This window comes from Lynx rufus, unplaced genomic scaffold (genome assembly GCF_022079265.1).
Source record: "Lynx rufus isolate CCGP_SWC_20201006 ecotype Redwood Valley unplaced genomic scaffold, mLynRuf1.p SCAF_5, whole genome shotgun sequence".
Taxonomy (NCBI): domain Eukaryota; kingdom Metazoa; phylum Chordata; class Mammalia; order Carnivora; family Felidae; genus Lynx; species Lynx rufus.
In genome coordinates this window covers 71,355,668-71,372,171 of record NW_025814867.1, presented here as the reverse complement: position 1 = coordinate 71,372,171, position 16,504 = coordinate 71,355,668, and the positions used below count along the sequence as shown (strand labels likewise).

Below are 16,504 nucleotides of genomic sequence, written 5' to 3'. Positions count from 1 at the left end.
CAGAGCTTGATCCCATGACCCTGGGATCATGACCTGAGCCTAAATCAAGAGGCAGATGCTCAACACACTGAGCCATCCAGGTGCCCCATTGCAAGAATATTTTTATTTTTTTTATTTTTAAATTTTTTTTTCAACGTTTATTTATTTTTGGGGGGACAGAGAGAGACAGAGCATGAACGGGGGAGGGGCAGAGAGAGAGGGAGACACAGAATCGGAAACAGGCTCCAGGCTCTGAGCCATCAGCCCAGAGCCTGACGTGGGGCTCGAACTCACGGACCGCGAGATCGTGACCTGGCTGAAGTCGGACGCTTAACCGACTGCGCCACCCAGGCGCCCCTGCAAGAATATTTTAAAAGCACATTCTTTTCTAAAAAAAAAAAAGTTAGCATGATTGCCATGTGGTTCAGCAAATCATCCCAAAAGCTGATAGTAAGGGCCTCTCTACTTTGATGGACAGGCCTCATTTTTGGCAGCTGTATTAGAGTTTTAGACTGAATGTCCAAGGTCCCTCCCTAGCTCAGATTTTTATAGTTGTAATCCCATGGTTACATGCACCATATTGAGTTTTATCTTCAGAGGCAAAAATCTGGGTTTAATATTTTAATCTTAAGAGTCTAATAGACAATTCTTATTTTAATTTAGTAATTTAGACGCAGCTGAACCCATACTGCGATGATAGTAAACTAGTCTCCTAGACACAATGGATGTAGGTGCTTCTGAATGTGCTGAGCCATTTTAAAGTTAACCTATTAAGAGAAATGGATCTTGACTTCTCCAGGTGACAATGAAACTTTTATTTCTAAAATATACTGTGCCAATATTATAACTTTGTCCGACACTATTGAGGTCTTAGATTTAATAAAATTTTAACCTTTTTAAAAGTGAAAACATTCAGGGAAATTTATGCTCTGATTACTGTTGAATGTTTCACATATTGAATAGTTACGGCTTATCTGTTGACATTTAAACTTACGGAAACTGATTAAACAATCTTCTAAATTGGCCTATCATTTTAACAATATTCTTTCTAGAATCTTTAGGGTGTAAGTATAAGGCTTAAAAATTTTTGCTTTTAAATTAAGTACTATGTTCAGCTTCAAATTTCCCCTTTGCCATTGTGGAAAGCAAAATTTTAAACTGTCTTACCTCCTGTGAGAATTTAAAACATGCACAAGGATAGACCGTCTTTCTTGTGAGAAATTTAAAGTAAAAGGTGAACTGTTTCATATTTACTAGTGTTTCTCCCGTTGTTCATTTTGAATTGTCTTAAATTCAGTGGTGTATTTAAAAATGTTGGTTACAATAGGTACTCATTAAGATGGTTTGTAGTTGAATGTCTAAGCTAGCAGTGTATTTTTTAAAAGTCACAGATTGATGGTACACCTTGTATTTAGCCAATTTGCATGTTGATAAAATTTCCTGAGTCTTTTTTCCTTAAATCCAATTACTGATCCTATAAAATAGTTATAATGCAGCATCATGAAAAAACTGGTTATGTGTTTCAACTGGTTTTAAGTGTTCCCAACAAAATCTTACATCATGTAGTATTTATTTTTTACTTAATGGAATTTCAGTGATACTTGGTGGATATTTCAAGCCTTTTTGTCTTTTACACAATGGTGCTCTATTCTATTGTTTTCAAAGAAGCATTTGAACACTTGGATTTGTGTATTCTTATCCAAAGGCATCCACAAATAAGTGGGTTTTTAAAGCTGATTATTTTTTCCCACTTACAATGGATTCTACAAACTCGTAGCGAATTGACTCTGAATGTCAGTAGTATGACTTGGGGAAAGGTGAACGTAGTAGATTAAAGCTCTTATAAAAGCTTTAAACCAAACTATGGACTTGTACCATGATTTAATAGTATTCTTGGATCTTTTCTTGCACAGTGATTCATTCCTTTATTTGTACAGTAGCTCTGTGAAATATTGCTGTGAATTGATATTGTAATCAATAAAGTGCTTTTAACCAGACTGCATACAGCATGTTTTAATTTTAAAAATCACACTAAAACTTAAGTCTCAGAAGTAAACTCCAAGCCCAGTCATTTCATGCTCAGCCTTTTTTCCTTTATCTAAACATTGGCAATTATGAAATGAAAAATAGGCTGCTGGAAGCAAGGAATAAATGTACTTCACTTTACTGTCTTATGAATGCCAGCTTACTTATTAACCAGTTGATTGCTTATAGGATGTAGATAAAAGTATTCACTGTTGTCATTTCATCTCCACACCGTTGGAGGGAGTTGAGTACTTGGCTAGGCACATGAGCCATGACCCAAGATACCTACAGCCCTACTGCAAAACTTAAGATTAAAACTAATGCCAGTAAAAATGTTACATTTATCAACTATCAGGCAAACAAGTTTTATTTTCACCTTGCATACTTATAAAAATGTAGTTCTATAAAAAGTTTAAGGTTATACAAAGTTTATAAATAATCTTGCAAACATACATAGTAATCAAGTATGTGCAATAACTTTGAACTACAGCTGTGAAATACATAATTTCTGTATAATTCACGGGCTTAGTCATAGATGCACTTATCTCCAGGCATAAAGGTTGAGTTTCATTATTTTAGTGTTCTGTTTCCAACATTCATGCATTTTCAAACTTGATCAGGTGGAAATGCATTCAAACTAGTGATGGAAAACTTACTATGAATTGACTATACCAGAACCACTATTCCAGTATTACCCCAACTTTAGTGTGCATCAGGATCACGTGGAGGGCTTGTTAAAACAGATGGCTGGTTTCCAAACCTAGTCCTGGATTTAACAGGTCTGGGGTGAGACCCTGCAATATGTATTTCTTAGTTCACAAGTGATACACAGATAATCCAGAGGTCAAACTTTGACAGGCACTGTACCATACTAATGAGGTGATACCAAACTACACTGTGTCAAAAGTTCAAGTACTTTTCATATAAAGATTAAGGTCTTGAACTTGTAACCTAAATTAGCAGTACCCAGAATCTTAGACATTAGTTTTTCATGTGGAATTTGTTACCTAATCCCATTTGTTGGCAGCCTGTACTATTTTTGGTTATAAAGCAACAAGCTATAAACTAGTATTTGGATTTGAATAGTGCATCCTAGTATCTGCTCTGCATAAAAACATTTTTGAAAGGCTTCTGTGGCCTAAAGAATATTATTTTCTCCTTAAGATATCCTGAAAAATAGTGCTGCACCTGTTATGAAAAGACTGAGTAGCATCCAGAAGCCTTAAAGGCACCAGAAAGGAAATAGTATTAAGAATAAAAGAGCCTAACAGGTTATCCCTCTACGGAAAAGGAGAAAGTATCCCTTGCCAAATGCAGCCATTATGCATCGAACAAGCATCTAGATGCTGCTGCTTTGGTGATCCTCAAGGCTACATTTTGTGTAGCAAAGCCCTAGAATGTCATTTTTTCACGTTTCCATATAAGTTTAAATTAGTTTTTACACAGAAACAGACAATACTTGAACTCATGAACATTTCATTAAGTTAAAAAGTACAGTAATATTAACAGTGCCCTGGCAAATTCATACAATTAAATAAAAGTAAAGCCACCCGGGGGGACAATCCAGCAGTATCCTCCGCAAGTACCTTCTGAAGAACAACGGCATTGGTACAGGAATACAACCACCCAAAAGTCAGAGCTCCCGTATCTTTGGCTATTTTTATCACTTCAAACTTTGCTCCTAAAACTGAGATAGAAAGGTTTCCTCACTGTAATCATAGTTGAAACTGAAAATGTTTCTTTAGAAACAGATCAGGCAACTATTCAGACCCAGAAATTTTTATACTTTTATAAGAGACTATAATAACAAACCTTTATACTATTTTACATCCATTTTAATGGGAAAAAAGAGTAAAAACAGTGTATTTATTAGTGGTTTACATACCTGCCAGGATGGCAAAAGTGATTGTAACTTGCATAAACAATACACTCAAGAACATTCCACTCTCCTTGATAGAGCAATGCAGTTTATAAAAGAAAAAAATGACTATTCCCATTAAAGTAGGCATCAAAAATTAGTTTTGAGAAAAGATGAAATGAGCATTCTCTAACTCCTGGATGCCAGGAAGCAGAGTTTTTTCAGAATCAAAAACAAAGAGAGCCCTAATTAAGAACAAGGCCCCACCCCTCAGGGGTCACATAGTTGGTTCTGTTGCTTTTAACTAATTCATTTTAAACACAATTTAGTCTTTTCTTTACCCAAAATTAAAATTAAAAAGACCTCATATAATACTCTTCAGAAATGCAAACACCCTGAGATAGATCATTATCAGAATCTACACAAGGATTTGCTACTTAGGTACAGTTAGTATAATTCATATTTAAAGTCATTTCATAAAAAAACTGTCCCAATCTTCCAAGTTCCATTTTCTCCTATGATGATCACCAAAGCAATCTCTACTGTTAAGATTCTTCTTCATTGCTTGAATGTAGAAACTGCTTAGTAAAATTCTCCAGCTCATTTTCAAGTTGAACGGCTTTATTTCTAATTTAAAAAAATGAATAAAAATACCAATCTAATTATCATAAAGGCCAGTGAGAAAGAAATGCATTCCATCCAATCTTCAAAACAAAACAAAAAATCACTAGTCAGGTGCTACTACATGTATCTGAACTCCTATTAAAATATTATCAACCTTTTTAGAGTACGTATGTGTGCTACTATGGCTTTGCTGTAAATGCAGAATCCAATGCCCAGAACTTAAAAAGGTATACTGAAAGAAAAACCAAAAACCTGACTAAGAAAGAATGAAAAGCATTAAGAGACCATGGAGTCCTATTACCTTACATGGGAGTTATATCCTAAGTCACAGAATCCTAATTGTCCCTGAATTCCCTTTAAGTTAAACAATGTATAGAACAAGGGGTTTTATGTATACATAAAGTAGGTATCAGATGTCAAAAGACCGTGTATACCAAAAATCTTTTTAAATACTAGAATCATACTTGATGCAGCCAAATACCCTAATGAGATGAAAACAGGAACTAAAACTGATAGAACACAGATTTGCCTCCCATTCTCATACCATGCCAGGGCACACACACACATACTTGGGTGAGCTTTTCTCTCTTGGTCTTGTTGCTGGGGGCATATAGTCAAGGTCACATAAGTTAATGGACACATGAACTACACTGTATGCTTTTTCAGGCAATTGTCTTTTAATTAGGTAACTTAAATTCTATCTGAATTGCAGAGCCTAATTAGTAACAGTGGGGATTCTAAATATTATGGGATTTATTTAGAAAAAGGATTAGCACATAAAAATTATTCATGCTTAAGTCCTACAAAAATCAAAAAGCTACAGCAAGTGCCAATAATATCATTTGTTTTACAAGATGAAACACTACTAAAAAAAAAACCTAAATAAAAAAAAAACAACTACTGGATATAGTTTTACTAAAGGCTGTATTTGGGATGATCTAACTTAAAAGAGCTGCAATGGGATAAATGAAATTTACTTGGGAGTGTGTGTGTGTGTGTGTGTGTGTGTGTATGAAAAGAGGCTGGGGTCTAAGTGATAGGCCGTCCTCTTCTGCAGAGATTATGAAACCAAGGTGCAATAACAATGTAACTGCTGATCAGATTAAGACACCATGGATAGACATGACCACAGGTGTTTATGTCCCAAAATTCAGCCCACAAGGACAGCCTCTATGATTTGGAGACATTGCAGGCTGCTCTTATATGGGCATTTTATGTAACACAAGCCCTGATAAGTAGCAGCAGGAATTAAATGATGCTTAATGATACTCACAGGTGAGCCAGCTAATTGGTAAAAGCTGAATGTCAGGACTACCAACAAGGAGCCACCTCATGGTGACACTTCTGGTCAGGTCCCCAAAAGCAAACTTTAGTTAGACCCCACAGAATCCATGATAAATCATATTAAACCAGAATTCCACATATTAGGATATCTTGTTTACTCTTGTTGCTTCAAATTTTAAGCACATCCACATCCCCCAATGAGAATGGAAGTTATGGGTCTTGGATATACAGGACTAAAAACTCACACTTTTTAATTTTAGAACATCTGTTATGAACGGGGATTAATATAGCTCAACATAAAGTTCTATCTAGATAAAGACCTAAAAAATTCCTAATTCAGATTTGTTTTTTCTTGTTGAAATTAGCTTTCACTGAAAATGCAAAACATATGGAATTAAATATGGATGGAATATAATAATTAAGCCAATGCAGAAAGTTTTAATATAATTACATTTAGGCAATGAGACCAATAAACATTCATATTATCAAGAAAAATGTTCAAATACCTTAAGAACTTTGAATTGCTTTGTATTTTCTCCAGTTGATCTATTTCTTTGGATAATCTAGCAATTTCTTCTTCCAGATGTCTTTGTGTAATATCAACTTGTTGGCACAGGCGAGCAAAAGTGGTTGCCATTTCCCTTAAAAGAAAAAATGATGTTTTCAGCAGTCATGAATGTCTTTGAAAATGAATGAAGCTTTAATTTAAAGCTTATATAAAAGGATCACAAGTTTAAAATATACGTAAAGTGTAAGGTATCAAAGAACACTGTTAGGAATGGTATAAGGGAGGATATGGCACTAAGGCTTAATACCACTGTAGGCTTAATTTCATCTGGCCTCAAGACAAATGTTCAATAGGCAGTATGAACCTCTACTATATGGTTGTGAATATGAATAAGCTATAAAAAGGCAAAAGATGGGTATATTTCCTCAGAAACACAATAAGACTTATGAGTTCTTTGCCTACAGAAATAAATTACTGAGAACAGGCAAGAAAACTTCATGAGCTTTTGTGACTTGCACAAAAAACACTATTTTTTTAATGTCTATTTTATTTTTGAGACAGATTGCAAGTGGGGAAGAGAGGGAGACACAGGATCTGAAACAGGCTCCAGGCTCTGAGCTGTCAGCACAGAGCCCAATGCGGAGCTCAAACCTGTGAACCACAAGATCATGACCTGAGCTGATCAAGTCAGATGCTTAACCGACTGAGCTACCCAGGCACCTCAACAACAAAACAAAAACTTTAAATCATAGCAACATTAACCATGTTCCTACAACCAAATGGCTCAATTTGTGTACTAATCTGTTAGCTTTGGCAAACATATTTTTGCAACAGGAAGGATGTCTAGTAGGTGTGTACCTCTGGAATATGATTAACTGACTTTTCTTTGCAACTATTCTCCTGTGCATATTCATCTTTCCCATGGCCTTTTTTCTCTCCATTCTCACCCCATTCTACCATAAATCAATATTAGACAAATTAAGCATCTTGTATTATTTCATATTGCATTAATATTTAGCTCATATTAACTGAATAATTATTTGAGGCTGCTTCCATTAGAATGTAAAGTCTTCTAAGAAAGAGGATCAAGTTATCTCTAACTTTTTATTTCCCACAACCCCCTCTAGCAGAATTATTAGCACATGGTAGGCAATTAATGAAGACCAAATGAATGGAAAGCTTAACTTTATTTTTACATATGTGACCTGAGATGATTTCTTTTGGAGGTCTAGGTATCTTTATTAGAGAAAAGATCTTCCTTAATATAAATAAAATGAAAACTACCGTATAAAACAGGAGTTCAATAAATATTTGGTAAATATTCAGTTATCTCAAATCTGTGCCCTGTTTCCATTCTCTACAGCTCTATGTTAGTACGGGCTTTGACCTTGGTCTGAAAGTTTAATCTCCTTGCAATTCTTGTCTCCTTAATCTAAACCGTTCTATATACCACACCACTGCAGTTATTTGTTCCAGAGCTAAATGTTAATGACATCTCTCCCCAGACTTCTAATTATCTAAGCTCCTGTCCTAGTGTTAGGTTTATATTCAAATGTACCCCTCTGATATACGTATCTGTCACATCGAAATTTTCTCATGTTTCTGAACACACTTCTTTTCCCCTTTCTTTGCTTTGGGGTGTTCTCTCTGCCTACATCTTTTTATTCTATTCTGGCTACCTTGTAGGAAACCCTTATTGACCCACTAGCTTTCCTGATTTAAGATTCTAAAGCCTCACATTATGAGGCTTACTTACCACTTTTCACTTACTATAATTATGTACATGTTATTTCCTTCACTAAACTACAATCATCTTCAGCTCAGAGAACTTTTTAATTTAGGTCTCAGTAGCATCCAAAAATTGGCTATTTTGCATTGATTTAATTGGAGTTCTATATATTTTTACTAGATCAATGAAACAAATTTTAAGACACATAAAAGAAATTAGTGGACACCAGTATTATTCTAATAAAATTCCCTTGAGTTCTAAAAGAGTTATGCCTTTAGGGGCGCCTGGGTGGCTCTGTCGGTTAAGCGTCCGACTTTGTCTCAGGTCTTGATCTCATGGTCCATGAGTTCGAGCCCCTATCGGGCTCTGTGCTGACAGCTCAGAGCCTGGAGCCTGCTTTGGATTCTGCGTCTCCCTCTCTCTCTGCCCCTCCCCCGCTCTCACTCTGTCTCTCTCAAAAATAAAGATTAAAAAAAATCTTTTAAAAATAAAAATAAAAAAATAAAAGAGTTATGCCTTTAAACTTGTAAACCTGGGCTGTGACAGTAAAAATAAATTACACTTGTCATTACGCATTTTTGAACCTACTTGGTTGGTATCATTTGATTTTTTCACCTTGGTGGTGATTACAAAGTGTGTTCACATTGTGACAGTTCCTTGAGCAGTACTTTTGTGCATTTTTTACATGTATGTCATAGTCAATAATTAAAAAAAAAAAAGGAAACAAAGACACATCTTCCAACTTACTGTTGTACTTGATGGCTACAGTTTGCACTCGTGAAGCTGACAATCATCTGCAGTTTTTCAGTTGCATAGTTCACAAACTGCTGTTTAAAGGCTCTCTCCTTAGCACGCGTGGTCCAGGTCAGCCTTTCATAAAGATACAAAGCTCCATACATACTCAATGAAACAGATATGAGTTTCCAGCCTACAGTTTTCCAAATCTGTAAAGATAAATTCATAGGCTACTTTGAGAAAGAAAATCACCATTAGGGGCATTGTATATTAAGGCATTTTAGCAAACTCATCAGCTCCCTAAAGACCTTTGACTCAAATCCATTTTTTAAACAAATATCAGACAAGAACTTTTATAACCCGCCAGACATTTATTTGGTAAATTGATCTAATGTTATCTCAAAAATGGATGTGAATTTTTTTTTTTTTTTTTAGGTCACAGATTTTAAAAAACCAAAACAAGTAAACTCATATTGTTCATGATGTGAAAAAATATTTTACATATATGTACCACTACTAATCTTTAATAATCTTTAATACTTGAAGGCAGATCCCTTTGGTATTCAGAGAAGGCTAGATAAGGAACCTGGATCATTCTTATTACACCAATGTACAAATATCATTTCTTTATGTGCTGTAATGTGAAAATAAGCACTGTTTAAAGGACTAGTTAGTTGGTATTTTTCTCCCTAAAGAAGTATTTGGTAAAAATTTATACTGTGGAAATCATTTTGCAATATCCGCTTTTATGAAATCATTATGTTGTATGCCTAGAACCAATACAATGTTATAGGTCAACTATAGTTAAATTTTAAAATATATAGTTTTAAAAACTTTAGATTAGACCTGTGAAACTGCTCTTTATTCACTAATTTAACCAACAACTTTTCGTGTCATTTTATAGATCCTGGAAATAAAAGTAAATATACCTTTCTTTTCATCATCTAACAAAAAGCTCTGCACAAATTCCAATTTTAATTATACTAAAAAGGACTTCTTACCACCCCTCCAACAACGATGATGCCCATAGAAGTTCTAGATGTGAGAGAAGCTAATCCCGTTATTAAGGTAACCATGAGTTCTTCCTGTGATGCATTGTCTGGCGTTGCTGGATTAGTAGGAGCAGTGGGAGTAGAAGCTAAAGATCTGGGGAGCTGGTAAGGTTGGGAAAAAGGATTATTATAATTAAACCACTACAAATGGTACAGTTACATTTATAAAGTTCTATTGTATTTCTTTTATAATTACAGTAGTAAATCTATAAAAAGAATGACTCTAATGAGTTCCCAATAAATACATTAAGAAAATAAAAATGGCCTGAAGATTATTTTCTGTGACCAATATTGAACCAATGATATCATGACAAATAATGAATTTTCACACTATATTTCACACTATAGTAGGCCCTCAACCCTCAAGAGGAATTAAAACCTTATTTTAAAATTCTCACACCAAAAACACATCCTCAAAAAAAATTGGGCTTAAAAATTAAAATCTTCTACACTTCAAAATACACCATAAGAAAATGGCTTAAAAGCCAAGTCACAGACTAAAAAAAACTTATTTGGATATCATCTGACAAAGGACTTGTATCTAGAGAATATATACAGAACTCCTGCAAGTTACTAAGAAGCCAAATAACCCAATTTAAAAATGGGCAAATGATCTGAATAGACATTTCACAAAATAAGATATACAAATGGCTAATATAAGCACATGAAAAGATGTTCAAACTCTTTAGTCATTAGGGAAATACAAATCAATGGTACATGAGATACCATTTCACACCCACTGAATAAAAAAGATGGACAATAACAAGTCTTGATGAGAATGTTGAGAAACAGCTGGTAACAGAAAATAGCGTAGCTGATTTGGAAAACAGTTTGGCAGTTCCTCAGAAAGTTAAACATGGAGTTACCGATTGGCCCAGCAATTTGATTCCTAGGTATATACTCAAGAGAAATGAAAACAGATGTCCACATAAAAACAGTACATGAGGGGCATGTGGGTGGCTCAGTCAGTTAAGCATCCAACTTCAGCTCACATCATGATCTCACAGTTCGTGGGCTTGAGCCCCACATCGGGCTCTGTGCTGATAGCTCGGAGCCTGGAGCCTGCTTCAGATTCTGTGTCTCCCTCCCTCTCTGCCTCTCTCCCACTCATGATCTCTCAAAAATAAATAAATGCTAAAAAAAAAAAAATAGTACATGAGTGTTCAAGAGCATCATTATTCACAGTAGCTAAAAAGTACAAACAACTCAAGTGTCCATCAACTGATGGATGAATAAAATGTGTGGTATCTATAATGGAATATTATTCAGCCATTAAAAATGGAATATTTATATATGCTACAACATTCATGTACCATGATGATGAATCTTGAAAATACTATGCTAATTGAAAGATGCCAGTCACAAAATGCCACATTTTTAATGACTCCATTTATAGGAAATGTCCAGAAAGGGCAAAATATGATAGTTACAGAAAGCTAACTAGCAATAGGGCTGAAGGTAGGAATGATTGATGGACTACAAATGGGCACAACGGTACCATTTGAAGGTGACAGGTTCTACGACTACATTGTGGTGATGGTTTTACAACTCCATAAATTTTCTGAAAAATTATCAAATTGACAGATTCAAAACTTTTTAAAAAAATGTTTGTATTAATCTAATTTATTTGAAGTCAAAACTTCCAATTTTATTTGAAAACAAAAACTTCTGTGAAAATAAAAACCCATTTCAAAAACAAATGTGGAACAACCTACAACAATACTGGATGAAAATGCTGGGATTACCTCTCCCTTTGCATAGTCTGCCTAATTCAGAAATGGCTCTATTTGACAGACATTAAATCATAAATATGCAAATTAGACACAGGAAGTTCTATTAGGGAAAATCACATACGCAAAATAAAAAGGAGGATCTCAACTCATAGAATCAAAGATACATAACTGTGTAGTAGAGCAATAATCAAATAAAAAGCTTACTCAAAAAAAAAGAAAAAAAAGGATACCTGGAAGATGGGCTCTGATAATCCTAGCAGCACCCTCTGAGCATTCGTCGGGCCCAGGAAACGATGGACAAGGGAAGACCAGCCCAGGGAAAAACGAAATACAATATCCTCTTGAAAATCTGAACATAACTTATGGCAATTTAGGTCATAGCTGAGATCAAATTTCTTGCAAGGAATCAGTGTATGTAGTTTATTCTGTATACCAGCTGGAAGTAATGGCTTCAAATTTTCTAGACAAAACAAAATTATATTTAAGAAATGACAGTAAATAATGTTTTATGTTGTATAAAAAACCTAAAGGAAAATAAACCCTTTACCAATGAAATAAAAAAATACACATAAACTTGTAGATACAAATATTACCAATAATTTCTTGCTGGGATTGAAGCATTGAAGCATTGACTTCGCTTGTGCACCGATCGGCTAAATTTCTTCCCATGCCATCTTCTATGTGCTTATTTAACTCCTGTTAACATGATAAATGTGCCCATTATTTTTTCTCTAGAACATACATAGATTTTACAAAAACTTTAAAAATGTAGTAAATGCTAAATCTTATTCTTAGAGGATAACTTTTCTGTGTGTTCTGTATACATAGTAGTGTAATTATCACAAGAGTACACAGGAGGTGTAACACTTTAATCATAAGCTGGTTGCCATGAAGATGCTCTACCACTAAATATAAATGTACAATAAGGTGAGGAAACTGTATCTAAATAACTTTAAATACAATTTAACTTACATTTTTATATACTTTCAATACACTTGGAGTAGGATGAAACTCTGAACAAAATTCATCAACCAACACAGACAGTCGGCAAATTTCATCTGTCATTGCACATGACACCTGAAAATATGAAGTTAAAAAAATTAAACAAGATTACCAATTACTCCAAAAACTAAATTGAATACCCCACCCACTGAGCCAGCCAGGTGCCACCCTTCCCAGAAATTTTAATCATAAATTCACCAACCCACCTTGTTTGCCACCTCCTCTGTAACCTCCCTGATTTTTTTCTTAACATCCAGTGTTAAAAGGTTCATCTGGTTTCGGATAAAGTCCAGTCTATCAATTTGATCTTCCCTCTCTTCCATTGAATAAACCCTATTATAGTATGAAGAGTAATTAATTCTTAGGATATATTAAAGTCCCAAAGCAATTAAGTGAGGGTACTCACTTATGCACTGAACAATCTGTTAGCATGATACAAGAAAAATAATCTTGTATTTTCAACATCTAAAAGGATTCAAATAATATTTCATCTTAAAATATTTATAGAAGACTGGATATAAACTACTTTGTCTCTCTGCCCATGAAGTACCTGAATTCCACAAAGAATCCACCCCCCCCCCCAACTAAGAATTAGGAAGGATTCTCCAAACACAGATATGAACAGTCAAAATAAAACAAAACTCAGTACTGACTTCATTTAATAAACAAGGGTTAGCAAATGACATCCTGAAAGCCAAATCCAGCCAGCTGCTAGTTTTTGTTAAGGTTTTCTTAGGATATAGCTATGACCATTCATACATGGCTACCTTTGCTCTAAAACTGAAAAACTGAGTAGCTGCAAAGGAAACAGATGACCCACAAAGCTTAAAATATCTACTATCTGGCTTTTATAGAGATTCGTCAACTACCGGATGGTATAGGAAAACAAAGACCTGAGACACTTTTAAATTATCTTTAGCTAAGAGTTCCCAAGACACGATGATACAAAACATCCTCAAATCACATCTTCTTTGTGGCATGTTTAGTTCAATGTCCTGTATTTTTAAAATTAGTAATATTAAGGTCAATTGGTGGACCAAATACTCACTTTGGCTACTGTAATAAAGCAATTAAGCTGAAAGGGGTGTAAACGGCAACACAATCCCATACAGAAACAGTGGGCAGGGCCTGAGATCAGCCTGAGTTCTCAGTCTTGTGTTTTATGTGCTGGAAAATCTCTAATTCTGTACATAATGCATTCCACTAAAAGTGTCAACATTAGGCAATAGATTTAGGTATAAGTGTTTGTTTTCCCAGTAAGATCAAATGCTGTTAAAAGTTCCCAATTTAATGTCATCTTTAACTTAATCTTTGATGCTTTATAACTTTCCTTTCTTTGGCTGAAACCCACTGATGGTATAATTAAGGCTGAACACTGTTAACTATCTAATAACATCATCTTTGTTTCAAGTGTACCAACTTTGTGAGAACTACCCTTTTCTTCAATAATGTTGGCAATTTCATGCATTCATTTTTGTCTTTATAAGATAATAAATGGAATAACAGCACAGTACAATACGACATATAGGGTAGTGCTTACCAAACTGACTTTCTGGCCGGCAGGTAATATCACCTTGTTTGTTTACCAGTTAATGAAAAAAACCACAACTGGCATCAAAGAGGCATTTCAAGGTATCAGTGTATGAATATATGAAAAATTGGTCATAGGTTGAATGTTAACAAAAAAGAGGGTCACCTCTTTTTTGGACTTCTTCAAAAAATTCCTCTTGAAGAAATGGTTCTTCCACTGCTTTAAAGATATTTTAAACTATGAAATATGTTATGATTTTACTCATGAGAATACTGAGATCCAAGGAATGTAAATGATGTATGCAAGGTTGCAGAATAAATATAATTTCAAATATTCATTTTAAAACATGCAAGTAAATTGATGACTTTAGTATGAAAGTACTTAAAATATAACAATTTAGAACCTTAGTCTAAGGAATTCATATTGATACAAAATGGCTTTTATTTTGCAATAAAGTGAATTCATACCTTTTCTCTGCTGCTGCCACGTTTACTGAATCCATTATGATTTTCACAGTATCTAGTATCTGTTTAGCTCTGATAGTGTGCTGTTCAAACTTTGTTCTCACTGCTGACTGCGAGATACACTCCTGCGAGGGGCCCAAGCCATAACACATTACTGTAATTCCATCCCAACATTTTCAGGAATTTAAACACAAAAACTTGCTGTATGTAACATTAACCAAAACATAAATAAAGGCAGAAAGTAAATGCATGATAAACACAAGTTAAAATAACAAAGGCTAAAAAAACTACAAGGAATCAAAAGTAAAAAGGGCATTAACAGCAAGTTCGTATCTTTGTGTAATTTTACACAGTAATGTGCAATGGTTTTTTTGACTATTTTTAAAAATAAATAAATAAGCAGGGTATTGTTTTCAATGTTTAAAGCTTCTCTGTTAAAATTACTAATTTTATCTGATTACCTTTAATCTACTTCTATTCTATCTTGATTTTTCTCATGCTTACAACAGATAACCTAATAAAGTTCTTAACTGAGTTATGAATTAGAATTCTACATTTTAAGAAATGAGTTGAATGACATGTTTTACATAAGGTTATTTATTATAAAGGAATTCTACCAATTAAAACTTGAACAACTTGAAAGATATTCTTTAGCAACAAACAACCTAAATAATATTTTAAATTATTTAAAAAAAAAACGGGGCGCCTGGGCGGCTCAGTGGTTACATGTCTGACTTCGGCTCAGGTCATGATCTCACGGTTTGAGAGTTTGAACCCTGTGTCAGGGTCTGTGCTGACAGCTCAGAGCCTGAGCCTGCTTCAGGTTCTGTGTCTCCCTCTCTCTCTGTCCCTCCCGCTCACTCTCTCTCTCTCTCAAAAATAAATAATAAGCATTTAAAAAATTTTAAAAGAAAAAGAAAAATATCTACAGCTATTTCAGAGACAATCCCTGTTAATGCCCTTGGTCTACAGTTTGTGTACACAGGTCCCAATGATGCCCTATCTCATTTGTTTCACCTTCAAGCTAACTGTAGCTAATAAATCATTTACTGTACAAATCTGTTTCATGACCAGTGTTTTTTAAAACAGAATACGTTAGAATGCATCACATATAGTAATGGATACATTTATACTGTAAAATTTGTTTCAATTTTGTTTCAATTTCAATGTGCATGCTACTTGTTATTTAAAATATTTACTGTGATTCATCATTAAATGTTAGCAAAATTATCATATTAAAATTGTCCTTTCATTTTTACCTCATAGAAAGTCAAATTCTGTACTGAAATAACATTTAAAAACAACTACAAGAGTTTACAGAGAAAGGCTATCTGGTCTTTGAACCATCAAGAAATGCTTGTCTGGGTCACAGCAGCAATAACTGCCATAGATGTTTTGTAGGCAGCCACGTTTATTTTCTGTGAGGAATTTTTCAAAATCTGGTATATATCTCCATAATTTCCATGAATTCATCTTCTTGAACCTCTTTTTATATGTAACCAGTAGTAAAACTGTAGTAATTACTATCCTCTGTCAAAACAGCTTTCAAACTTTAAAAGGTATTCACTTAATACTCTAGTATTTGTCATCTTGGAATCATTAGTATGTTAAACATTCACTCAATATATTATTTATAACCTATGGTTAGCCTTCACATCTCTGAAGTGATTATCTGTTTCACTAAGACAGAGAACACTTTTAAAATTTCTTTTGCCAGTTTAGGTGTCCTCTTCAGTACTTTGAGATATGAAAAATAAAAGAGATTTACTTCTTTAGCCAAAGGATACATGAGGGTAATTCATTTAGTTAACTGTTTATAAAGCCTTAACTCAAAGCCCATTACTTTCCTTCACCGCATAGCCTAAGTTTTGTTCATGGTTAAGCTTATTTACACATCACTCAACATCACTAATCCTGAATAGATTAGTTGAAGGAAGTTGGGGAGGGGGGGATTTCCCCCTCCCCCCGCCCCTGCACCTT

At 34.4% G+C, this 16,504-nt stretch overlaps 1 protein-coding gene across 4 annotated transcripts in view; it reads right to left on the bottom strand.

Moving 5' to 3' along the window:
* Positions 1-16,504, bottom strand: part of MFN1 (mitofusin 1) — a 50,927-nt gene that overhangs the window by 12,589 nt on the left and 21,834 nt on the right. For 3 of the 4 annotated variants that reach the window (XM_047100266.1, XM_047100265.1, XM_047100264.1), the window contains exons 10-18: positions 14,528-14,649; positions 12,736-12,862; positions 12,500-12,604; positions 12,121-12,223; positions 11,758-11,987; positions 9,744-9,896; positions 8,755-8,951; positions 6,277-6,411; positions 430-4,489 (exon numbers count right to left, since the gene is read on the bottom strand). In XM_047100266.1, the coding sequence (XP_046956222.1) occupies positions 4,408-4,489; positions 6,277-6,411; positions 8,755-8,951; positions 9,744-9,896; positions 11,758-11,987; positions 12,121-12,223; positions 12,500-12,604; positions 12,736-12,862; positions 14,528-14,649 (1,254 nt within the window). In that variant the 3' untranslated portion in view covers positions 430-4,407. Of the gene's footprint in view, positions 1-429; positions 4,490-6,276; positions 6,412-8,754; positions 8,952-9,743; positions 9,897-11,757; positions 11,988-12,120; positions 12,224-12,499; positions 12,605-12,735; positions 12,863-14,527; positions 14,650-16,504 lie in introns of those variants that run through there. The other variant, XR_006965777.1, reaches the window with a different exon arrangement.